At 46.8% G+C, this 26,438-nt stretch overlaps 1 protein-coding gene across 1 annotated transcript in view; it reads left to right on the forward strand.

Moving 5' to 3' along the window:
- The first annotated feature begins 433 nt into the window (after positions 1-433).
- The window catches only part of Dnaaf3 (dynein axonemal assembly factor 3), a 28,576-nt gene continuing 2,571 nt past the window's right edge, over positions 434-26,438 (forward strand). Inside the window, exons 1-8 of the mRNA XM_045134308.1 lie at positions 434-518; positions 1,231-1,373; positions 2,882-2,975; positions 3,673-3,830; positions 4,132-4,314; positions 23,534-23,659; positions 23,767-23,889; positions 25,182-25,277. Coding sequence (XP_044990243.1) covers positions 434-518; positions 1,231-1,373; positions 2,882-2,975; positions 3,673-3,830; positions 4,132-4,314; positions 23,534-23,659; positions 23,767-23,889; positions 25,182-25,277 — 1,008 coding nt within the window. The remainder of the gene's footprint in view (positions 519-1,230; positions 1,374-2,881; positions 2,976-3,672; positions 3,831-4,131; positions 4,315-23,533; positions 23,660-23,766; positions 23,890-25,181; positions 25,278-26,438) is intronic.

The raw sequence follows: 26,438 nt of genomic DNA on the forward strand, positions 1-26,438 counted from the left end.
AAAAAAAAAAAAAAAAAATTGGACCAAACTCAGACCCACTTTGGGCCACGCTGTCATCAGGACAACCGCGTCCTCGCGGGGTCCTGGCCTTCCAAGGTAACTGTCCCTTAGCGCTTCTATTGGCTAGAAGTTTGCAGTGGGCGGAACCTCCTCACGTTCATTGGTCAGTTGATTGCAATGGCCCCAGCCCGCGGCTTCCATTGGCTGATAGGTCGAAAGGTTGCGGGGGGTGGGAGGGCAGCAAACATAGTTGCTAGGTGAAGGTACCTGGGCGCAGCATCCAGCAGCGAGGGAGGGACCCACTCTGGATTTTAGGAGGAAGGATAGAGGTAAGGGGATCGCGTGCAGGCCAAGGAGCGAGAAGAGAGGGGCGGAGAGAGGGAGAAAAGCGGCTCGAAGCGCGGGTGTCTCCAGATGTCTGTCCCTCAGGGTCATGACCACGCCAGCGGGCTCCGGCATGGGCTTCGGCTTCGTGTCCTGGTGGGGACTGTCCCCGGCGCTGGATCTGCAGGCTGAAAGTGAGCCCCCACCCCAGGACCACACACTTTCCCTCTTCCATCATGTGCAGACTCTATAGGGCTTGGACTTCTACTGTCAAAAAAGGGGGTAGGGATGGAGGGCCGCTAACGTTCCCCAAGGCTTAACGGCGTGGGGGAGGGGTGCCCCGGGGTCCTCTCTTAGGACTTCAAATCCCAGAATGCACAGAGGCACAGCTCCTTTCTGAAGCCAGGCTCTGGACACCAGGCTTGCTGGATTTGTACCATGTATTTTTTTAAAAACTTTATTTTTATTTATTAGAGAGAGAGCGAGCGGGTGCACCAGGGCCTCCAGCCACTGCAAACGAACTCCAGATGTGTGTGCCTCCTTGTGCATCTGGATTACGTGGGTACTGGGGAATTGAACCAAGGTCCTTTGGCTTTGCAGGCAAACGCCTTAACTGCTAAGCCATCCCTCCAGCCCTGTGCCATGTATTTTTGTTTGTTTGTTTTAGTTTTGTTTGTCTGTCTTCGTTTTTCGAGGTAGGATCTCGCTCTCGCCCAGACTGACCTGGAATTCACCTTGTAGTCTCAGGCTGGCCTGGAACTCACAGCCGTCTTCCTACCTCTGCCAGCCGAGTGCTGGGATTAAAAGGCGTGCGCCACCACACCCGGCTTGTACCAGGCAGTTTTAGAGGCAGCTGCAGGAGATGCTCTGAGTAGCCACCAGCCCCTGCCACTGTCGTCTTGCCAGGTCCTCCTGTGGATTCAGACTCGCAGGGAGACACAACCCACAAGACTCCGGAGCTGAATGTCCTGCTGTTGGGCTCTGTGGATGGGCGCCACCTGCTGCGGACCCTGGCCCGGGCAGAGCTCTGGCCTCGCCGGAGGTTCAATGTGAGCAGGGAACCCCCGGGTCATGAACGCGAAAGGATGAATTGAGAGTCCATATTCCTGAGTTCTTGGAGAAAGAGGGGATTGGAATTCAAACATTTCTAAATCCAGGGCTGGGGGTAGACTGCAGGGTGTAAGAAGGTATATGCTGGGAGTCTGGACCCACTTCCTGCGGAAGCAAGCAGTCCCTGGGGCTTGGGGTTTCTGGGTTCCAGCAGAAGGCAGAGCCCAAAGATCTCATCTCTGAGAAGGAAGGCTCTGGAGCGCGCGGGGTGGGGGTGGGGGGAGTTGCCTAGATACTTGTGATTGTAGAAGGTTGCTGAGAATCCAAGTCTGGTGGTGCAGGCCTATAATGCCACTTACGCCAGAGGCTGAGGTAGGAGGACTTCAAGTTCAAGATCTTTCAGGGCTACAGAGCGAGCTCAAGACCAGTCTGAACAACTTAGTGAGACCTTGTCTCAAAATAAAAAGTAAGGTTGGGTGTGGTGGTGCACACCTTTAATCCCAGTACTTGGGAGGCAGAGGTAGGAGGAGCACCCTGAGACTGCATAATGAACTCCAGGTCAGCCTGGGCTAGAGTGAGACCTTACCTCAAAAAATAAAAATTAAGGGCTGGAGGAATGGCTTAGCAGTTAAGGCGTTTGCCTATAAAGCCAAAGACTCCAGGCTCAATTCCCCAGGACCCATGTTAGCCAGATGCACAAGGGGGCGCATGCATCTGGAGTTCGTTCGCAGTGGCTGGAGGCCCTGCCGTGCCCATTGTCTCTCTCTCTCTCTCTTTCTCTGTCAAATAAATAAAAATAAATAAATAAATATTAAAAAAAAGAAAAATTAAAAAAATAAAAAGTAAAATTATGCCTGGGGTTATGGCACACACCTTTAATCCCAGCACTTGGGAGGCAGAGGTAGGAGGATCGCTGTGAGTTCAAGGCTAGCCTAGGACTACAGACAGATTCCAGGTCAGCCTGGGCACGAGTGAGACCCTGCCTCAGGAAGAAAAAAGAAAGTAACACTGTAAAACTGGAGCTGGAGAGATGGCTTAGCCATTAAGGTGTTTGCCTGTGAAGCCTAAGGACCCAGGTTTGATTCTGCAGTATCCACATAAGTCAGATGCACAAGGTGGCACATGCATCTGGCATTTGTTTGCCGTGCCTAAAGGTTCTGGTGTGCCCATCTTCTCTCTCTCTCTCTCTGCCTTTTTCTGTCTCTCTCAACTAAATAAATAGTAATTTTTTAAGAGTACAACTAAGGCTGGCGATACAGTTCAGAGGTGGAAACACCAGCCTGGAGCCCTGGGTTTCTTCCTTAGTTATGAAAACTGAAAAAGAAAGAAAGAAAGAAAGAAAGAAAGAAAGAAAGAAAGAAAGAAAGAAAGAAAGAAAGAAAGGAAGGAAGGAAGGAAGGAAGGAAGGAAGGAAGGAAGGAAGGAAGGAAGGAAGGTAGGTAGGTGTGTGGGTGACAGGGGCTGGTGTTCAGACATTGCAGAACTTTCTTGCCTGTCATCCTTTCAGTTCTATGTGCTAGAGAATAACCTGGAAGCTGTGGCCCGACACATGCTGATCTTCAGCCTAGCCCTGGAGGAACCTGAGAAAATGGGGCTCCAAGGTCAGTTGCTAGGACTCTGGCTTTCGGACCCCAGACTTCTCCCCCTCCCAGTAGGGATTCATTCTGGTGTCCCAATGGCCTGAGTTAAAGCGCCAAGGGCTGGAGAGATGGTTCAGTGGTGGAAGGCACTTGCTTGCTGGGGCTCTCTGGTAAGCTAGTGTCACCGAAATTGGTGGCTCTGAGTTCAGTGACAGTCTCAGTCAGGAGAAAACATGTAAAGGAGTTATACAGGACGACATCGACCATTTTCCTCTGGTTTTCTCACACGTGTGCACAAGGCGCTCACATTAGCAGACATGTATACCATCCACACCGCACCACACGCGTGCAAAAAAAGAGGGGGCTAAGGGTATAGTTCAGTGGTAGAGCACCTGCCTACTGAAGTCCACCAGTGAAGGGCTGGGGGTGTGGCTCAGTGGTAGACAGTTTACTTAGCTGGGGGGAAGTAGGATACAGAGGGGAGGAATACAGCGCAAATTTACTGTGTGACTATGGAGCAATGATTTCTTTGTTTGTTTGTTTTTCGAGGTAGGGTCTCGCTCTAGCCCAGGTTGACCTAGAATTCACTATGTAGTGTCAGGCTAGCCTCGAACTCACAGCGATCCTCCTACCCCTGCCTCCCGAGTGCTGGGATTTAAGGCCTGATTTCTGAGTTCAAGCTCGCTCCCACATCACTCCCCTCCCCCGCCCCCCCCAGAACGAAGCGAGACCTTCCTGGAGCTGTGGGGGAACTCGCTGCTGCGACCCCCGGTGGCCGCCTTCGTGCGCGCCCAGGCCGGCCGCCTGGCGAGCCTGGTCCCCGAGCCCGACCGCCTGGAGGAGCAGCAACCCTGGCTCAGCCTCAACTTGCTCAAGGTGCCCCGGCCACCCTCCCCGCTGGTGCGGGACGATGGAAGTGGGCAGTCCCGGAGGAGGACTTGGCGTTAATGGAGCTGGCCCGGGGGAGTGGGGGTTCGTGTCCCAGCTACGATCCTCCCTCTGTAGGGTTTGGAGTTTGGCCAAGGGTTAGGGGGAGGCTTCAGTTCTTCCATCCTCAGTTCATTCATCGATGTTCCCACCTCCTGGGATGGAAAGGGGAGGGTCACGCAGAAGCCTCTCTCACTGCATCCATTCCTCTCTCCCCCCCCCAACCCGCACCCCGATGCTACTGGCGCAGTTCCGTGAGCGGGACGCCTTGGAGGCCGTGTTCCGCTTCTGGGGTGGCAGCGAGAAGGGACCCCAGGCCTTCCCCATGAGTCGCCTTTGGGATTCTCGACTGCGCCACTACCTGGGCTCCCGCTACGACGCGAAGCATGGCGTCAGCGACTGGGACCTGCGCATGAAGCTGCATGACCGGGGGGTGAGGGGCCTGGGGGAGGAGGGGGCCTGGGGTCTGGAACCCTGAGTCGAGAGGGGGCTGGGGCCTGGATGCTATGTTCTGAGTGAGGAAGGCTGGGGCCTGGAACCCTGAATCTGAGGGAGGAAGGCTGGGGTCTGGAGGTCTTGGGCTGACGGAGGAAGGTTGGGGTCTGGAGTTAACCTGAGGGAGGAAGGTTGGGGTCTGGAGATCATGGGCTGAGGGAGGAAGGTTGGGGTCTGAAGATCATGGGCTGAGGGAGGAAGGTTGAGTCTGGAGTTCATGGGCTGAGGGAGAAAAGTTGGGGTCTAGAGTTCATGGCCTGAGGGGGGAAGGTTGGAGTCTGGAGTTCATGGCCTGAGGTAAGAAAGAAGGTTGGGGTCTGGAGTTCATGGGCTGAGGGAGGGAGGTGATGATCTGGAGTTAATAACCTGAGGGAGGAAGGTTGGAGTCTGGACCTTATGGCCTGAGGGAGAAAGGTTGGGGTCTGGAGTTCTTGGCTGAGGGAGGAAATTGGGGTCTGGAATTCATGGCCTGAGGGAGGAAGGATGGGTTCTGGAGTTCATGGCCTGAGGGAAGAAAGTTGGGATCTGGAGCTCATGGCCTGAGGGAGGAAGGTTGGGGTCTGGAGTTCATGGCCTGAGGGAAGAAGGTTGGGATCTGGAGTTCATGGCCTGAGGGAAGAAGGTTGGGATCTGGAGTTCATGGCCTGAGGGAGGAAGGTTGGGGGTCTGGAATTCATGGCCTGAGGGAGGAAGGTTGGGGTCTGGAGTTCATGGCCTGAGGGAGGAAGGTTGGGGTCTGGAATTCATGGCCTGAGGGAGGAAGGTTGGGGTCTGGAGTTCATGGCCTGAGGGAAGAAAGTTGGGATCTGGAGTTCATGGCCTGAGGGAGGAAGGTTGGGGGTCTGGAATTCATGGCCTGAGGGAGGAAGGTTGGGGTCTGGAGTTCATGGCCTGAGGGAGGAAGGTTGGGGTCTGGAATTCATGGCCTGAGGGAGGAAATGAAAGTTTAAGAGAAAAGTAAAGGAGAACACCATACTTTGATCTCTACAGACAGACTGTTTATTTTAGAGAAAATTGTGAGGGGCAGCAACCTTCCCACAGGATGGAGGCTGTAGCAGTGAGCCTGGCAACGGTGCAAGTTTATAAGGAAGAACCTAAGAAAAACACTGTACCAGGTTTAGTTGATGAGAAAACTGTAGTTGGTTGTGTCCTTGTTCAGAATAGGCTTCTTCAGCCAGGAGTGTTTAAGGAAGGATACTCAGCTGGTCTCTTGTCCTTCAAGGCCATCTAGACCCAGGGGAGTACATCAATCAGGGAAGGATGTCAAACCTAATGAGGCCAAAAGCCTCTTTGCCTTCTTTATTGCATGCCAGCTTTAGGGATAGTTATTAATTCTTTAGTTCCTTTTAATTTTCAGGGAAGGCTATTAACCCTTCAGTCCAGACTCTGGAAGAATAAAAGAAATTGGGGAGAACTGGGGGTGAGTGGGACATTTTGAGGAGGACTGCATGGGCTGGGGGCAAAGACTCATATCCAACTAGTTCAAGCTGAGGGGAGGGGTAGATCTCTCAGGGTGTCTCATGCAGTCCTGTGGCAGTTGGATGTTCAGGGGCTGATATTCAGTAGCCATGAAGAATTCAGTGACGTGGTGTGCAGTGAAGGCTTGTATTCTATTCAGGAGGAATTCAGTGAGGCATCTGAGTATGCAAGGAACAAAAGACAGAGTGAACATGCTTATAATCAGGGCAATAAAGTACAGGTCAGAGATAGGGTTGGTTTAACTTGAAGGGAGTAGAGCTGTGAGATTTTTTAATTTATAGCAATGGATACCTTAGTTGGTCACAGAAAGATGTCAAGTCACATGTAAGGAAATAATATTAAATTGGCCATTAAAAAGGCTAATACAGCCCAAAATATCAGGGGCTCTGGATTGGTAACATTTCCCTGTCCACAGTCACTGTAGTCCATCATTGAAGCCTTAGTCACACAGCTGTGGCTTTGGGAGTTTTAGCTTTTACTTTTCTATTTGACAAACTTCATTTTGCAGGTCGTGTACATAGTAGGCTATTATCCCACATCGATCATATGAACAGGCAAGGCTATCAGAACCATTAGGAAAGAAACACCTAGATCATGTAAAATCTATTAGCCATTATGATCTGGTTATTAATCCATGTATGAATTTCTTGCATGTGACATGACATAGGTGGTATGAACATTATATTTAAGGTATATAAATAATAATAATAATAATATAGGAGATAGTAAGGAAGAGGGAGTTGTTAACTTGGATGGGAAGTTAATTGGAAATTGTGGGAATATAAAGATTTGGTTTAGAGCCGGGCATGGTGGCACACACCTTTAATCCCAGCACTCAGGAGGCAGAGGTAGGAGGATCATCGTGAGTTTGAGGCCAACCTGAGACTACAGAGTGAATTCCAGGTCAGCCTGGACTAGAGTGAAACCCTACCTCAAAAAAAAAAAAAAAAAAATTGGTTTAGGTCAAGTAGGAAGTATAAGAAATTAGTATTGAAGCAATATTTGAAATACTTTATTTTAAATTTTAAATATGGTAGATATTAAGAAGTTAACTAATTATGAAGTTCAGGTTTAAAGGGTTTTTTTTTTTTTGGTGTGTGTGTGTGTGTGTGTGTGTGTGTGTGTGTGTGTAAGTCTTTCATATAGAAAGTTCATGGTGTTTACTTACTTGGTCCAAAGATCAAAAAGATCAAAGATCTTTAGGAGAACTAATAAAAGTATGTTAGGCTAAAAGGCTAAAGGTTTAATTAGTCTTGATAATTTGTTATTATAAGTTGTTTATTTTATAACGACAATAAAATTATGTTTTATATAATTATGTTAGTTATATAACAATGAAATATTTATATGATTAGGCCCAATTAGAAAAAGTTTATAGCAAATAAATAAAAGTCTTATCCAATAGGAAAACAAATAAGAGTAGAAGAATTAAGAAACCTATTGTTGTAACCAGGTGTCCTGTGCAACAAAATGAAGACTTAGTTTTAATTTTTATGTCACATTTAGATAGAATTTAAATAAGTAGACAAAGCTAGTTAAAATATCTTGACCTTGTTAACCTTGATATTGATGTAGGAAACTAAGGCTTACAGAACCAGCACCAGGGATGGAGTAGAGAATCAGTCTATTTTCACATCAGCATGAGGCCAGGGGAAATCTCTTCCAAAGCCTGAAAAGAAAAATGGTTAATTAGTAGCAAGATATCTGTAGCTATGTTGTGGAGTTAAAAAGAAACATAAGATAATTTTAGTACTGGTCAGAAGCTGCAATATAAACTATGTCTTGAAATAGTACAAAAAACTACAGTGTCAGTACAAAAAGACTATGTAGTATGGGATATAATTAGCATAAAAGTTTATTACAGTAGAAGACATAACTTTGGACCATAGGCCTTTAACTTTTCTTTTATTGTAATATAAGGTATGACGTAAATAAATTCATCACCTTAATATAGAGAATTAAGTTTGAACTATGTAAAAAAAAAAAAAAGCAAGAGAAATACAGAGCACCAGTTTTTAGAAGGTAGGCACATCTTATTTTTGAAATATGTAATAGTTAGTTATAAGTACAGACAGAACATGTCAACAAGACAGCATAAAGTTTTGGCATTTGTATTTGATAACATCTTTGATTAGCTTGGATACCTGTGTGGGTACCAATTACCCCACAAACTGGAAGCAGAAAAGCAGCATTTAAGACCATGTCTTAAGTATCAATATATCTATAAACAATGAACTTAAGATACAAGAAAATGAGACAATTACTTAAGTAAAATCTTGACTGAGACTGAGTATACATAGGTTAAGAATAAAGCTATACCTGGTCATTGTTGAGCTAAATTAGTCTGATTTTTAACATACATTAGAGACATTATGATAGAAATAAAATGATTTCTTCATCAACTACCTTTAATCATTGAACCATTTTTTAAGTTTAACATAAGGCAATATTTATGACTGGTGGAATATATGAAGCCTAGATAAGCTATATTAACACTGTTTGTATATTGCAGGCTTTCCTAGGACACGAGGAGTTTCTTCAGTTTCTCTAAGAACAAAGTCACAATTACTAAATCACCTTTTATATGATTTAGACAATAATCTCAGTGATAATCACCCTGTAAAACAGCATAAACAAGACAGGAACCATCTTAAGGTTATAGGTTTTTTTTTTAAAGATATAATAATCTTATTAAATAGTTAAAGGTTGACAAATAGAGGAACATGGCAATATAATTGGTTGAGAACTTTAAAGCCAGTTTTTCATAACCATTATCATGACCAGATTAATATTAGTGAGTTAGGGCTGGAGAGATGGCTTAGCGGTGAAGCGCTTGCCTGTGAAGCCTAAGGACCCCGGTTCGAGGCTCGGTTCCCCAGGTCCCATGTTAGCCAGATGCACAAGGGGGCGCACGCGTCTGGAGTTCGTTTGCAGAGGCTGGAATCCCTGGCGCGCCCATTCTCTCTCTCTCTCCCTCTATCTGTCTTTCTCTCTGTGTCTGTCGCTCTCAAATAAATAAAAATTTAATATTAGTGAGTTAAAGTTTTTAAGTTTACCACCTGAATACTGTAGCATCAGCCAGGGCCATCCTTTGTTAGTCTGATATAAGCCCTAGGTTAGTAATCATCTTATATATGTCAAGGAGTCTGTAATATGATCAAGTACTTTAAGACTTAAACAACTTTGTCTTTTTACCTTCTGTTTAAGTTTACTCATACCTTCATCCACATACTTTACTCATACCTTCATCCACATACTTTACTCATGCCTTCATCCACATATTTTATTCATACCTTCATCTACATACCTTTACCTTACAATCTATGTAATCACCTTGTAACAATCTTTTTCATCAAGCACTTATCAACATTTAAAATTTCCTCTCCAGTTTATCTTCCTTAGTCAGTTCATCTCATGACTATCAACAAAAACTTTCATTGGCCTTATCATACGACTTTTTATTTATTTATTTATTCAAGAGAGAGAAAGATATAGAGAGGGAGAGAGAAAGGGAAAATGGGTGCACCAGGGCCTTCAGCCACTGCAAATGAACTCCAGACGCATGTGCCACTTTGTGCGTCTGGCTTATATGGGTCCTGGAGAATTGAATCGAGGTCCTTTGGCTTTGCAGGCAAATGCCTTAACCACTAAGCAATCTCTCCAGCCCCCCATAAGACTTTTTTTTGAAAATATGTTTTATTTATTTGAAAGAGAGAGAAAGAGGCAGAGAGAGAGAGAGAAAGAGATGGAGAGAGAGAATGGGAATGTTAGGGCCTCCAGCCACTGCAAACAAACTCCAGATGCCTGCACTACCTTGGGCATTTGGTTTATGTGGGTCCTAGGGAATTGAACTGAGGTCCTTTGGCTTTGCATGCAAATGTCCTAACCACTAAGCAACCTCTCCAGTCCCTTTTTTATATCCTTTTTTTTAAAAAAAATATTTTTATTGACAACTTCTATACTTACAACAAACCATGGTATTTCCCTCCCCTCCCCTCCCCCACTTTCCTCCTCAAAAGTCTGGTCTCCATCATATCCCCTCCCTCTCTCCATTAGTCTCTCTTTTAATTTGATGTCATCATTTTTTCCCTGCTATTATGAGGGTCTTGTGTGGGTATTGCTAGGCACTGCGAGGTCCTGGATATTGAGGCCAAATTCCGTCCAGACAGTTGTATGTAAGGTGTGGTACCCTTCCTTTGGCTCTTACATTCTTTCCACTACCTCTTCCGCTATGGACCCTGAGCCTTGGAGAGTGTGAAATGTTTCAGTGCTGGACACTCCTCCGTCCCTTCTTCTTAGCACTATGTTGCTTTTTGGATCATCCCAGTGGTCATCACCATCTGAAAAAAGAAGCTTCTCTAAGTAGAAGTGAGAGTTGCATTAATATATGAGTATGAACATTAAGTGTAGTGCTTTCAGGGCAATTTGGTGACAGTAATATATGCATTTATCCAGACAAGAGTAGGCTTTATACCCCTAAGGCTTATCATAGGCTTTTGATTAGGTTTAGAAACTAGATACCAGGCACATATTCCCTCCCATAGAGTGGGCCTTCAGCCCAATTAGAGAGCAGTTGGTTTCCCCCAGAGCAGACATGCCACTATTGCACTCAATCAGTCATTTGGCCTGTCTGGCCAAACTTGAGGCTTCCAGTGTCCACTGTTTTCACCGCTGATGACTCTGTCTCCCATAGGGTTGCATACAGTGCAGCTTTTTCCAGATTTCAGTTGGCTGGGCTTCAGGGAGAAGGTTTTCTGCTCAGCCCCAGCTTGATTTCTCAGTGACTTTGCCGCTCAGGCATGTGAAGTCTTCAGCAATAGGGTCTTGCCATTTCTTTCTCATGGGTAACCAAGAGCCTTGGCAATAGCCTATAATGTTTTGGAGGCAACAGGGACCTCCCTGGCCAACAACTCACCAGGAGGTACCCCATCCCTGGCACTGAAACTTTTCTAGTAACAATCTATGGCTTCTGGGTCTATTTAAGAAAGTAGATTTTCATACGTCTTATTCAAAATATTTTGAATTTTGATTGACCTTCCCCCCACCTTTGTTTTATACAATCTCTTCCGCTGACATTGCTTAGGCCTTTCACCTCCCTGTAATCTGTTCTTCTACTTACATATATACAATACCATCCTCTTAAGACCTTCTCTCTCCTCCCTCCCTTATAGCCATTTTCTAGCTTATCGTCCTCTGCTACTGAATTTTGGTTCCAGATCACACACAAGTCTATACATTTGTAGCTAGGATCCACATATGAGAGAGAACATGTGACGTTTGGCTTTCTGGACCTGGGTTACCTCACTTAGTATAATTCTTTCCAGATCCATCCATTTCCCTGCAAATTGCCTAATTTCATTTTTCTTTACCGCTAAATAGAACTCCATTGTGTAGATGTACCACATCTTTATTATCCACTCATCTGTGGATGGACATCTAGGCTGGTTCCATTTGCTAGCTATTGTGAATAGAGCAGCAATAAACATGGTTGTGCAAGTATCTCTAAGGTAGTAAGAGTCATTAGGATATATGCCTAGGAGTGCTATAGCTGGAACATATGGTAAATCTATATTTAGCTGTCTCAAGAACCTCCACACTGATTTCCACAATGGCTGGACCAGATTACATTCCAACCAACAGCGCAGAAGGGATCCTTTACCACATCCTCACCAACATTTATTGTCTTTTTTCTTTCTTTTTTTTTTTTTTTTTTGGTTTTTCAAGGTAGGGTCTCACTGTAGCCCAGGCTGACCTGGAATTCACTATGGAGTTTCAGGGTGGCTTCGAACTCACAGTAATTTTCCTACCTCTACCTCCAGAGTGCTGGGATTAAAGGCGTGCGTCATCTGTTTTCTTGATGGATATAGAATGCTTTTTTTTTAATTTTTTTAGATGTTTATATGCCATCTGTGTTTCTTCCAGTGAGAACTCTCTATTTAGTTCCATGGCCCATGTTTTGATTGGGTTGTTTGATTTCTTATTGTTCTATTTTTTGAGTTCTTTGTATATTCTGGATATTTATCTTCTGTCAGATGTGTAGCTGGCAAAGATTTTCTCCCATTGTGTAGGTTGTCTCTTTGTTCTATTCACAGTGTCCATTGCTGTACAAAAGCTTTGTGATTTCATGAGATCCCAGTAGTTGATTAGTGGTTTTGTTTTCTGAGCAATTGGGGTTATATTCAGAAAGTCATTACCTATGCCAGTATGTAGAAGGGTTTCCCCTACCTTTTCCTCTAGCAATTTCAGAGTTTCAGGTCTGATATTAAGGTCCCTGATCCACTTGTATTTGATTCTCATGCATGGAGAAAGACAAGGATATATTTTCATCTTTCTACATATAGATATCCAGTTTTCCCAGCACCACTTGTTGAAGAGGCTGTCTTTTCTCCTATGAATATTTTTCACATTTTGTTTTGTCAAAAATCAGACGGTTGACCATGGGATATATTTTATAATCATGGAAAATGTTAATAAAAATTTAAAAAAAAATCAGACAGTTGTAGCTGCCTGGATTAACATCTGGGTCCTCTATTCTATTCCATTGATCTACATGTCTTATTTTTGTGCCAATACCATGCTGTTTTTGTTACTATGGCTTTGTAATATAGCTTAAAATCTGGTATGGTGATACCGCCAGCCTTATTTTTGTTGCTCAAAATTGTTTTGGCTATTCGAGGTTTTTTGTGGTTCCAAATGAATTTTAGGATTTTTTTTTCTATTTTTATGAAGAATGCCATTGGAATTTTAATGGGGATTGTGTAGCTTGCTTTTGGTAAGATTGACATTTTCACAATATTGATTCTTCCAATCCAAGAACATGGGATGTCTTTTCATTTCCTTGTGTCTTCTGCAATTTCTCACTTGAGTGCTTTAAAGTTCTCATTGTAGAGCTCCTTCACTTCCTTAGTTAAGTTTATTCCAAGGTACTTTTTTTTTTTTAAGGCAATTGTGAATGGGAGTGATTACCTGATTTCATTCTCCACATGTTTGTTAGTATATAGGAAAGCTACTGACTCCTGTGTATTTATTTTGTATCCTGCTGTGTTGCTAAAAGTGTTTATCAGCTCTAACAGTTTACTGATAGAGTTTTTAAGGTCTTTCATGTATAGAATCATATCATCTGCAAATAGTGATAATTTGATCACTTCTTTTACAATTTGTATCCCTTTTATGAGTGTCTTGTTGCTGTAGCTAAAATTTCCAATACTATATTAAATAAAAATGAAGATAGTGGACACTTTGCCTGGGGTCTGGAGTTCATGGCCTGAGAGAGGAATGTTGGGGTCTGGAGTTCATGGCTTGAAGGATGAAGTTTGTGGTCTGGGGTTCATAGCCTGAGGGACGGTAGTTGGGGTCTGGAGTTCATGGCCTCAGGGAGGAAGGCTGGGGTCTGGAGTTCATGCTGGGGGATGACATTTGGGGTCTGGAGTTCAGGCCTGAGAGAGGAAGACTGGTGTCTGAAGTTTTTGGCTTGAGGGCAGATGCTGTGGTCTTGATTTCATGGCCTGAAGGAGGAAGGATGGGGTCTGCAGTCCATGGCCTGAGGGAGGAAAGATAGAGTCTGGAGATTTTGGCCCGAGGGAGGACAGATGGGCTCTGGAATTCATGGACTGAGGGAGGAAGGATGAGGTTTGGAGTTTTGGTTCTGAGGAAGGAAGGTTGGGGGTCTGGATTTTTTGAGTTGAGGAGGAAGGATGGTGTCTGGAGTTCATGGCCTGATGGAACAATGTTGGGATCTTGATTTCATGGCCAGAGAGAGGAAGGCTGGGGTCTGGAATTCATGGCCAGAGGGAGGAAGGTTGGGGTGTGGCAATCATGGCCTGAGAGAAGAAGGATGGAGTCAGGAGTTTTTGGCCTGAGGCAGGAATGAGGGGGTCTGCTGTTTTGGCATGAGGGAGGAAGTTTGGAGTCTGGACTTCATGGCTTTAGGGAGGAAGGTTGGTGTCTGGAGTTCATGGCCTGAGAGAGGAAGGTTGTCATCTAGAATTAATGGCCTGAGGGAGGATGGCTGGGGTCTGGATTCTTTGACTTGAAGGGAGAAGGATTTGGTCTGCAGTTCATGGCATGAGGGAGGGCAGCTGGGGTCTGGCGTTCATGGCCTGAAGAAGTAAGGTTGGTGTATGGAATTCATGGCTTGATCAAGGAAGGTTGGGGCCTGGATTTTTTGACTTGAATATTGAAGGATGGAGTCTTCAGTACATGGCCTAAGAGGGGAAAGTTGTTGCTGGAGTTTTTAGCCTAAGGGAGGACACTGGGGTCTGGAATTCATGGCCAGAGGGAGGAAGGTTGGAGTCGAGATTATGGCCTGAGGGTGAAAGGATGGGGCCTATATTTCATGGCCTAATGGTGGAAGGGTGGGTGTGGAGTCAATGGCCTGAGGGAAGAAGTCTGAGGTCTGGAGTTCATGGCTTGAGCAAATTAGGTTGGAGTTCATGGTGTGAGGGGGAAAGGTTGGAGTCTGGAGTTTTTGGCTTGAGGAGGAAGGATGGTGTCTGGAATTATGGCCTGATAGCAGAAGGCTGACATCGCCAGTGTGGGCCTGATGGAGGAACAAAGGGTCAGCCATTTTGGCATGAGGGACAGAGTTTGGGTTCTGTAGTTCATGTCTTCAGGGAGGAATGTTGGTGTCTGGAGATCATGGCCTGAGGGAGGAAAGCTAGGGTCTGGATTTTTTTACATGAAGGGGGAGACTTGCAGGGGGAAGTATGGGGTCTGGAGTTATTGGCCTGTGGGTGCATGGCTGTGGTCTGGAATTCATGGCCTGAGGGAGGAAGGATGGGGTCTGGAGTTTGGCCTGAGGGAGGAAAGTTGTTTCTGGGGTTTGAGGCCTAAGGGAGGATGGCTGGGATCTGGAATTCATTGTCAGAGGGAGGAACTTTGGGGTCTGGAGTTCATGGCATGAGGAAGGATAGATAGGGCCTAGGGCCTGTGGCTTCAGGGAGGAATGCTGGGATCTTGAAATCATGGCCAGAGGGAGGAAGGTTAGGGTCTGGAATTAATGGCCTGTGGGAGGGTGACTGGGGTATGGATTCATGGCCTGTGGGAGGGTGACTGGGGTATGGGATTCATGGCCTGTGGGAGGGTGGCCTGTTGTATGGGATTCATGGCCTGTGGTTGGGTGACAGGGGTGTGGATTCATGGCCTGTGGGAGGGTGGCTCGGGTGTGGAAAACATGGACTGTGGGAGGGTGACTGGGGTGAGAGATTCATAGCCTGTGGGAGGGTGACTGGGGTCTAGGATTCATGGCCTGTGGGAGGGTGACTGGGGTGAGGGATTCATGGCCTGTGGGAGGGTGACTGGGGTCTGGGATTCATGGCCTGTGGGAGGGTGACTGGGGTCTGGGATTCATGGCCTGTGGGAGGGTGGCAGGAGTGTGGGATTCATGGACGGTGGGAGGGTGACTGGGGTGTGGGATTCATGGCCTGTGGGAGGGTGACTGGGGTGTGGGATTCATGGACAGTGGGAGGGTGACTGGGTTCGGGCATTCATGGCCTGTGGGAAGGTGAATGGGGTCTGGGAATCATGGCCTATGGGAGGGTGACTCGGGATAGGATTGATGGCCTGTGGGAGCGTGACTGGGCTCTGGATTCATGGCCTGTGGGAGGGTAACTGGGTTCTGGAATTCATGGCCTGTGGGAGGGTGACTGGGGTCTGGATCATGGCCAGTGGGAGGCTGACTGGGGTCTGGATTCATGGCCTATGGGAGGGTGACTGGGGTCTGGATCATGGCCAGTGGGAGGGTGACTGGGGTGTGGGATTCATGGCCTGTGGGAGGGTGACTGGGGTGTGGGATTCATGGCCTGTGGGAGGGTGACTGGGGTCTGGGATTCATGGCCTGTGGGAGGGTGACTGGGGTGTGGATTCATGGCCTGTGGGAGTGTGACTGGGGTGTGGGATTCATGGCCTGTGGGAGGGTGACTGGGGTCTGGGATTCATGGCCTGTGGGAGGGTGGCTGGAGTGTGGGATTCATGGCCTGTGGGAGGGTGACTGGGGTGTGGGATTCATGGCCTATGGGAGGGTGACTGGGGTGTGGGATTCATGGCCTGTGGGAGTGTGACTGGGGTGTGGGATTCATGGCCTGTGGGAGGGTGACTGGGGTCTGGGATTCATGGCCTGTGGGAGGGTGGCTGGAGTGTGGGATTCATGGCCTGTGGGAGGGTGACTGGGGTCTGGGATTCATGGCCTGTGGGAGGGTGGCTGGAGTGTGGGATTCATGGCCTGTGGGAGGGTGACTGGGGTCTGGGATTCATGGCCTGTGGGAGGGTGACAGGTGTGTGGGATTCATGGCCTGTGAGAGGGTGGCTGGGGTGTGGATTTATGGCCTGTGGGAGGCTGGCTCGGGTGTGGGATTCATGGACAGTGGGAGGTTGACTGGGTTCGGGCATTCATGGCCTGTGGGAAGGTGAATGGGGTCTGGGAATCATGGCCTATGGGAGGGTGACTCGGGATAGGATTGATGGCCTGTGGGAGCGTGACTGGGCTCTGGATTCATGGCCTGTGGGAGGGTGGCTGGGGTCTGGAATTCATGGCCTGTGGGAGGGTAACTGGGGTGTGGGATTCATGGCCAGTGGGAGGCTGACTGGGGACTGGATTCATGGCCTGTGGGAGGGTGACTGGGGTCTGGATTCATGGCCTGTGGGAGGGTGGCTGTTGTCTGGGATTCATGGCCTGTGGGAGGGTGACTGGGGTCTGGATTCATGGCCTGTGGGAGGGTGGCTGGGGTCTGGGATTCATGGCCTGTGGGAGGGTGACTGGGGTGAGGGATTCATGGCCTGTGGGAGGGTGCATGGGGTCTGGATTCATGGCCTGTGGGAGGGTGACTGGGGTCTGGATTCATGGCCTGTGGGAGGGTGACTGGGGTCTGGATTCATGGCCTGTGGGAGGGTGAATGGGGTCTGGATTCATGGCCTGTGGGAGGGTGGCTGTTGTCTGGGATTCATGGCCTGTGGTCGGGTGACAGGGGTGTGGATTCATGGCCTGTGGGAGGTTGACTTGGGTATGGATTCATGGCCTGTGGGAGGGTGGCTGTTGTCTGGGATTCATGGCCTGTGGGAGGGTGACTGGTGTGAGGGATTCATAGCCTGTGGGAGGGTGACTGGGGTCTAGGATTCATGGCCTGTGGGAGGTTGACTGGGGTCTGGATTCATGGCCTGTGGGAGGGTGACTGGGGTCTGGATTCATGGCCTGTGGGAGGGTGACTGGGGTCTAGGATTCATGGCCTGTGGGAGGGTGACTGGGGTGAGGGATTCATAGCCTGTGGGAGGGTGACTGGGGTCTAGGATTCATGGCCTGTGGGAGGGTGACTGGGGTCTGGATTCATGGCCTGTGGGAGGGTGACTGGGGTCTGGGATTCATGGCCTGTGGGAGGGTGGCTGGATTGTGGGATTCATGGCCTGTGGGAGGGTGACTGGTGTCTGGGATTCATGGCCTGTGGGAGGATGACTGGTGTCTGGGATTCATGGCCTGTGTGAGCGTGACTGGGGTGTGGGATTCATGGCCTGTGGGAGGGTGACTGGAGTGTGGGATTCATGGCCTGTTGGTGGGTTACTGGGGTCTGGATTCATGGCCTGTGGGAGGGTGACTGGGTTCTGGATTCATGGCCTGTGGGAGGTTGACTGGGGTCTGGAATTCATGGCTTGTGGGAGGGTGACTGGGGTGTGGGATTTATGTTCTGTGGTAGGGTTTCTGGGGCGTGAGATTTATGGCCTGAGAGGAAGGCTGGCGTCTGGAGCTCATGGCCTGAGGGAGGAAGGCTGGGCTCTGGATTTTTTGACTTGAAGGCTGAAGTATGGGGTCTGGAATTTTTGGGCTGAAGGTGGATGACTGTGGTCTGGAATTCATGGCCTGAGTGAAGAAGGATGGTTTCTGCATTTTTGACCTTTGGTAGGATTGATGGGGTCTGCAATTCTGGCCTAAGTGAGGAAGTTTGGGGTCCAGTCCAGGTCATGGCTTGAGGGAGGAAGGTTGGTATCTGGAATTCATGGACTGAGGGAAGGAGGCTGGGTTCTGCAGTTCATGGCCTGAGAGAGGAAGGTTGGGATCTGGAGTTCATGGCTTGAGGGGGGAATTTTGGGGTCTGCAGTTCATGGCCTGAGAGAGGAAGGATGGCGTCTGGAATTTTTTGCCTGAGGGTGGATGGCTGGGGTCTGGAAGTAATGGCCTGAGATAGGAAGGATGGCATCTCTAGTTTGGGTCTGTAGTAGGAACCATGGGGTCTGTCGTTTTGGCATGAGGGAGGAAGTTTGGTGTCTGTAGTTCATGGCTTCATTGAGGTAGGTTTGTGTCTGGAGTTCTTGGCTTGAAGGAGGAAGGTTGGTATATGGACTTCATGGTCTGAGTGAGGAACTTTGGTGTTTGGAATTCATGGCCGGAGGGAGGAAAGCTGGGCTCTAGAATTTTTTGACTTGAAGGGAGAATTATGGAGTCTGGCGTTCATGGTCTGAGGGTGGATGGCTGGTGTCTGGAATAGTGGACTGAGGGATTGAAAAAGATGGGGTCTGCAGTTTTCGTCTCAGGGAGGAAGGCTTGGGTCTGGATTTTTTGACTTGAAGGAGGAAGGATGGGTTCTGGAGTTTTTGGCCTGAGGTAGGGAGGTTGGGTTCTGGAGTTCATGACCTGAGGAAGGAAGAATGGGGTCTGTCTGTTTTGGCCTGAGGGAGCAAGGCTGGGGTATGGAGTCTATGGCCTGAGGGAGGAAGTTTGTGGTCTGGGATTCATGGCCTGAAGGCTAGGATTGGTGTGTGGAATTCATGGCCTGAGGTAGGAAGGTTGAGGTCTGGATTTTTTTTTTTTTTTTGCCACTTGGTACATCTGGACCCTTTTTTTTTTTTCCTTTTTACAATTTTTATTAACATTTTCCATGATTATAAAAAATATCCCATGGTAATACCCTCCCTCACCCCGCCCCCGCACTTTCCCCTTTGAAATTCCATTCTCCATCATATTACCTCCCCATCTCAATCATTGTACTTACATATATACAATACCAACCTATTAAGTACCCTCCTCCCTTCCTTTCTCTTCCCTTTATATCTACTTTTTAACTTACTTCTCATGCAGAAGCCCTATCATCTGTAGCTAGGATCCACATATGAGGGAGAACATGTGGTGCTTGGCTTTCTGGGCCTGGGTTACCTCGCTTAGTATAATCCTTTCCAGATCCATCCATTTTTCTGCAAGTTTCATAACTTCATTTTTCTTTACCGCTGAATAGAACTCCATTGTATAAATGTGCCACATCTTCATTATCCACTCATCAGTTGAGGGACATCTAGGCTGGTTCCATTTCCCAGCTATTATAAATTGAGCAATAAACATGGTTGAGCATGTAAATCTAAGGAAATGAGATGAGTCCTTAGGATATATGCCTAGGAGTGCTATAGCTGGGTCATATGGTAGATCAATCTTCAGCTGTTTTAGGAACCTCCACACTGATTTCCACAATGGCTGGACCAGATTGCATTCCCACCAGCAGTGCAGAAGGGTTCCTGTTTTTCCACATCCCCGCCAACATTTATGATCATTTGTTTTCATGATGGTGGCCAATCTGACAGGAGTGAGATGGAATCTCAATGTACTTTTAATCTACATTTCTCTGATGACTAGTGACGTAGAACATTTTTGTAGATGCTTATATGCCATTCGTATTTCTTCCTTTGAGAATGCTCTATTTAGCTCCATAGCCCATTTTTTTGATTCGCTTGTTTGATTCCTTATTATTTAACTTTTTGAGTTCTTTGTATATCCTAGATATTAATCCTCTATCAGATATATAGCTAGTGAAGATTTTTTCCCATTCTGTAGGTTGCCTGTTTGCTTTTTTCACTGTGTCCTTTGCAGTGCAAAATCTTTGTAATTTCATGAGGTCCCAGTGATTAATCTGTGGTTTTATTGCCTGAGGAATTGGCGTTGTATTCAGAAAGTCTTTGCCAAGACCAATATGTTGAAGGGTTTCCCCTGCTTTTTCCTCTAGCAGTTTCAGAGTTTCAGGTCTGATGTTAAGGTCTTTAATCCATTTGGACTTAATTCTTGTGCATGGAGAGAGAGAAGAATCTATTTTAATCCTTCCACAGATATATATCCAGTTTTCCCAACACCATTTGCTGAAGAGGCTGTCTTTTCTCCAATGAGTATTTTTGGCATTTGTATCGAATATCAGGTGACTATAGCTACCTGGACTTACATCTGGGTCCTCTATTCTGTTCCACTGATCTACATGTCTGTTTTTGTGCCAGTACCACGCTGTTTTTGTTACTATGGCTGTTGCAGTCCGGTTCGCATTGCTGGTAGAAATCACCCAACCAAGAGCTGCTTCTGGGAAAAAGAGATTTATTTTGGCTTACAGGCTCGAGGGGAAGCTCCACGATGGCAGGGAAAAACGATGGCATGAGCAGAGGGTGGACATCACCCCCTGGCCAACATAAGGTGGACTACAGCAACAGGAGGGTGTGCCAAACACTGGCATGGGGAAACTGGTTATAAAGCCCATAAGCCCACCCCCAATAATACACTCCCTCCAGGAGGCATTAATTCCCAAATATCCATCAGCTAGGGAGCTAGCATTCAGAGCACCTAAGTTTATGGGGGACACCTGAATCAAACCACCACAATGGCTCTATAGTATAGGTTAAAATCAGGTATGGTGATACCACCAGCCTTATTTTTGTTGCTCAGTATTACTTTAGATATTCAAGGTTTTTTGTGATTCCAAATGAATTTTTGGATTGTTTTTTCTATTTCCATGAGGAATGCCTTTGGAATTTTGATAGGGATTGCATTAAATGTGTAGATTGCTTTTGGTAAGATTTACATTTGCACAATATTGATTCTTCCTATCCAGGAACAAGGGATGTTTCTCCACTTTCTAGTGTCTTCTGCAATTTCTTGCTTGAATGTTTTAAAGGTCTCATTGTAGAGATTCTTTACTTCCTTGGTTAGGTTCATTCCAAGGTACTTTATTTATTTATTTATTTTTGATGCAATTGTGAATGGGAGTGATTCTCTGATTTCATCCTCTGTGTGTCTGTTGTTAGTATATATGAAGGCTACTGATTTCCGTGTGTTTATTTTGTATCCTGCTACATGGCTGTAGGTTTTTATCAGCTCTAACAGTTTGCTAGTAGAGTCTTTAGGGTCCTTTATGTGTAGAATCATGTCATCTGCAAATAATGATAACTTGATCTCTTCCTTTCCAATTTGTATCCCTTTTATGTGTGTCTCTTGCCTTATTGCTGTGGCTAAGACTTCCAAAACTATATTAAATAAAAGTGGGGACAGTGGACACCCTTGTCTTGTTCCTGATTTTAGTGGAAAGGCTTCCAGTTTTTCTCCATTTAGTAATATGTTGGCTGTAGGCTTGTCATAAATAGCTTTTATTATATTGAGATATGTTCCTTCTATTCCCAGTCTCTGTAGGACTTTTATCATGAAGGCATGTTGGATTTTGTCAAATGCTTTCTCTGTGTCTAATGAGATGATCATGTGATTTTTGTCCTTCAACCCGTTTATGTAATGTATTACATTTATAGATTTGCGTATGTTGAACCATCCCTGCATCTCTGGGATAAAGCCTACTTGGTCAGGGTGAATGATCTTTTGATATATTCTTGTATTCTGTTGGCCAATTTTTGTTGAGAATTTTTGCATCTATGTTTATGAGGGAGATTGGTCTGTAATTTTCTTTTTTTGTTCTATCTTTGCCTGGTTTTTTATTGAAAAATGTTTTTTATTAACAACTTCCATGATTATAAAAAAATATCCCATGGTAATGCCCTCCCTCTCCCCACTTTCTCCTTTGAAACTCCACCCTCCATCATATCTCCTCCCCATCTCAATCAGTCTCTCTTTTCTTTTGATGTCATGATCTTTTCCTCCTATTATGCTGGTCTTGTGTAGGTAGTGTCAGGCACTGTGAATTCATGGATATCCAGGCCATTTTGTGTCTGGTGGGGAGCTCATTGTAAGGAGTCCTACCCTTCCTTTGGTTCTTACATTCTTTCCGCCACCTCTTCTGCAATAGACCCTGAACCTTGGAAAATGTGATAGAGATATGGCAATATTGAGCACTCCTGTCACTTCTTTCCAGCACCATGATGCCTTCTGAGTCATCTCAAGGTCACTGCCATCTGAAAAGAGAAGATTATCTACTAAAAGTGAGAGTAGCATTAATATAAGGGTATAAACATTAAGAAAAGTGCTTACTGGGCAATTTGATAAGTATAGTATATATTTAGCCAGACAGCAGTAGACATTACACCCCTAGGGCTCATGACTACTCCTGTTTTAAGTTTTTAGTATCAGGGATGTATTCCCTACCATGGAGCGGGCCTCTAGTCCAATTAGAGGGCAGTTGGTTTCCACCATGACAGATGTGCCTGGCTGTCCAAATATAAGTCTTACAGTGTCCACTGTTGAGTATCTTCACTGGTAATTTCTTTCTCTCCCATTGAACTGCATGCAGAATGGCTTCTTCCAGTTTTCTGCCAGATGGTCTACATGGAGGAGGTTATCAGCTCAGTTCCAGTAGGATTTCTCAGTGGCCTTGCAGCCCAAGCATGTGGAGTCTTCATCAAAAGGGTCTTACCATCTATTCCTGGTGGGAAACCAAGGGTCTCGGCAATGGGCTATTATGTTTTGGGGGCATCAGGGACCTCCCTGGCCAACAACTCACTGGAAGGTATCCCATCCCTCGCACTGAAAATTTCCTAGCAATAATTACCCCTCCTGACTGTTCCATTGTCCAAAAAAATGGGTTTCCATATGATTTATTTATATCCTCTTAGGTTTTGATTAGCCCTCTCTCCACCTTTCCTTTAATCAATCCCTTTCCCTTAACCTCACTTTGGGCCTTTTCACCCCCATTAATCTATTCTTCTACTTACATACATACAATGCCATCTATTAAGTTCCCCTCTCCCTTCCTTTCTCTTGCCTTTATATTTCTTTTCTAGCATACTGGCCTTTGCTATTGAGTTTTCTTCCTACTCACACAGAGAGAGGAAGGCTGGGGTCTGGAATTCATGGCCTGAGAGAGAAAGATTGGGGTCTGGAGATTTTAGCCTGAGGGAGGAAGGCTAGGGTCTGGAGTTCATGGCCTGAGGGACGAAGATTGGGGGGTCTGGAGTTCGTGGCCTGAAAGAAGAAGATTGGGGTGTGGAGTTCATGGACTAAGAGAGGAAGGTTGGGATCTGGAGTTCATGGCCTAAAGGAGGATGGTTGGGGTCTGGAGTTTATGGCTTGAGGAACAAAGTTTGGGGTTTGTAGTTCATGGCCTGAGGGAGGGAGATTGGGGTCTGGAGTTCATGTCCTGAGAGTGGAAGGTTGGGGTCTTGAGTTCATGGCCTGAGGGATGTAGTTTGGGGTCTGGGGTTGATAGGAAGGCTGGGATCAGGAGTTCATGGCCTAAGTAAGGAAGTTCATGGCCTAAGTAAGGAAGGTTGGATTCTGGAGTCATGACTTGAGGGAGGAAGCTGGGGTCTGGAGTTCTTGGCCTGAGTTATGAATGTTGGTGTCTGGAGTTCATGGCCTGAGTGAGGAAGGTTGGTATCTGGATTTCATTGCCTGAGGGAGTAAGGTTGGGATCTGGAATTCATGGCCTGAGGGAGGAGGGCCAGGGTGACTCACCAGGAGGCCCTCAGAGGCTCACTGAGGCCTTCCTTTTTTTCATGCCTTACTCTAGGCCCAAACCATCCACATCCAGGAATTCCGACGTTGGCGGTACACAGGTGTCGCCTTTGAACTCAGAGACTCCAGTGCTTACCAAGAGCCTAACAGGACCCTGGCGTCTGGTCGCCTCTTGACCTACGTGTGTGTCCACTGCCTGGCCCAGTCTGCTCCTTTTCAGGTTCCCGGATGTGAGAGTGGCCACGATGGATCGACCTCATTTTCCAACCCCTCTCTTTGCTTTTTCAGCGTGGGGAGCGTGTGGCAGCGCGTGGGTACTGGGGGGATATTGCCACGGGACCCTTTGTGGCCTTTGGCATCGAGGCCGATGACCAGAGCCTCCTGCGGACCAGCAATGGACAGCCAGTCAAGGTGTGGGGCTGGCAGGATGGTGCCGGGAGTGGGGGGCAGTGAGGGGGCAGTGGGATAGCCGTAGGCTACATTTTAAGCTGCACCACTTCCCCCAGCCCCGCCTATGTTTTCTGGCCTCACCTCTTGTCTTAGTGAGGTGCCTCTAAGTAACAGGCTCCAACCCCAACACCCTGGGTCCATTCCTCCCATTAAGCGCTCTCTCTCTCTCTCTCTCTTTTTTTTTTTTTTTTTTCTCATGGTAGGGTCTCACTCTAGCTCAGGCTGACCTGGAATTCATTATGTAGTCTCAGGTGGCCTCGAACTCATGGTGATCCTCCTACCTCTGCCTCCCAAGTGCTGGGATTAAAGGCGTGCGCCACCATTCCTGGCTAGCTCTTTTTTTTTTTTTTAAGTGAATATACAATTCATTTAACATTTGAACTGCATTAAGACATGTGCAATATAGCAATTTTACTGGGAGCTTAGCCCTACCTAGGATGACTGCTTGTTGAGCGTTAGCAACAGGGTCCAGTTCACACTTAAGCACTAACTCAGTGCTTTATTGAATAAATACAATACCAAACAAAATGCATTCAAATGCTTTCTTAGAAGGAAAAATCAGCCAGGCTTGGTGGTACACATTTTAAATTCCAGTACTTGAGGGGCAAAGGTAGCTGGTCATGGTGGGGTACGCCTTTAATTCCAGCACTCGGGAGGCAGAGATAGGAGGATTGCCATTGGTTCAAGGTCACCCTGAGACTATGTAGGGAATTCCATGTCAGCTTGGACTAGAGTGATACCCTACGTCAACTCCCCCCCCACACCGTGAGTTCAAGGCCACCCTGAGATTGCACAGTGCATTCCAGGTCAGCCTTAGCTAGAGTGAGACCCTACCTTGAAAAACAAAAAAAAAAAAAAAATCAATAAGGCCCTTTTATTCAGGCTAATGAGAAATACAGTAAAGGCAGTTATGTTAGATGAACATAATTGGCTGACTTTATATCGCATTTATATCTTTTAGTACACCAGTATGGTATTAAATGATAGAGCACATCTACATGGTTTTTCGAGGTAGGGTCTCACTCTGGCCCAGGCTAATCTGGAATTCACTATGTAGTCTCAGGGTACCCTTGAACTCAGATATCCTCCTACCTCTGCCTCCTGAGTGCTGGGATTCAAGGCGTGTCAGCCCTCCCATTAAGTTCCAAACCCAGCTGTAGAAATGCAAGACCACTGGAAGCTCTGGGCTAGCAGTCAACCTGCCCCCTGAGCCCCGCCCCTGAGTCTAGCCACGCCCCTTCTCTCCTGAGCAGACTGCCGGCGAAATCACGCAGCACAACGTGACCGAGCTATTAAGAGAAGTGGCCGCATGGGGGCGCCCAAGGGTCACTCAGGAGAATCCGGAGGAGGTCCAGTCACTAGAGGCAAAAGTTAACCCTGGAAAGCAAACTTCAGGTAAACAAGGACATCAGAGAATCCACGGACTTCACACTCCAGTGCTTCAAATCCAACAGTGGAGGAGCTGGTTTGGAATGCCTGGGCAGTTGACTTCTCTCTTTTTCTAGTTTCTCTCCCTTTCTTTTTTTCAAGAAATTATTTATTTAGGGATGGAGAGATGGCTTAGTAGTTAAGGCATTTGCCTGCAAAGCCAAAGGACCTCTGTTCAATTCCCCAGGACCCATGTAAGTCAGATGCACAAGGGGGCACACGTGTCTGGAGTTCGTTTGCAGTGGCTGGAGGCCCTGACATGCCCATTCTTTCTCTCCCTCTCTCTACTTCTCTCTCTCTCAAATAAATAAATGAAAATAAAGCTTGAAATATTTTTAAAATTTTACTTATTTATTTGAGAGAGAGAGAAAGAGAATGGGCACATGGCAGGGCCTCTAGCCACTGCAAGTGAACTCCAGACAGATGTGCCTCCTTGCGCATCTGTACTGGGAATTGAACCTGGGTCCTTTGGCTTCACAGGCAAGCTCCTTAACCTTTAATCCATCACTCCAGTCCCTTCTCCCTTTCTTAAATCCTGGCGGGTAGAATTCTCAGCTGAGAGCAGTCCAGATCCCCTGTTACATGGCCTCCCCAGCCCCAATTCTGGCTGTCCCCACCTTCTATTCCATTTCCTTTACCCGGCCCTCCTTCCCTGTGTGTCTGTTCCAGTGACCTACTCTCTTTCTTTCTCTCGAGTCTCAGTTGTCTAGTCTGTAAAATGGGTCTCTGCCTCCTGGCCTGATTTCCCCAGACGTTAGCAAGAATTCACCTTGGATAGTAGGGATGCTGTGAGTCTGAGGTCACCCTGAGACTACATAGTCAATTCCAGGTCAGCCTTGGCTACAGCAAGACCCTACCTGGAAAAACCAACCAACCAACCAAACGAACATACAAAAGAATTCACCTTGAGTCTGGAAGATGGCTTAGAGGTTAAGGTGCTTGCCTCCAAAGCCTAAGAGAACTCGTGTTTGAATCTCCAGGTCCCACATAACCCGATACAGTAGGGCAAGCACACAATGTTGCACATCTGCCACAAGGGGGCGCATGCGTCTGGAGTTCATTTGCAGTGGCTGAAGGCCCTG

Source organism: Jaculus jaculus, chromosome 14, assembly GCF_020740685.1.
Source record: "Jaculus jaculus isolate mJacJac1 chromosome 14, mJacJac1.mat.Y.cur, whole genome shotgun sequence".
NCBI lineage: Eukaryota > Metazoa > Chordata > Mammalia > Rodentia > Dipodidae > Jaculus > Jaculus jaculus.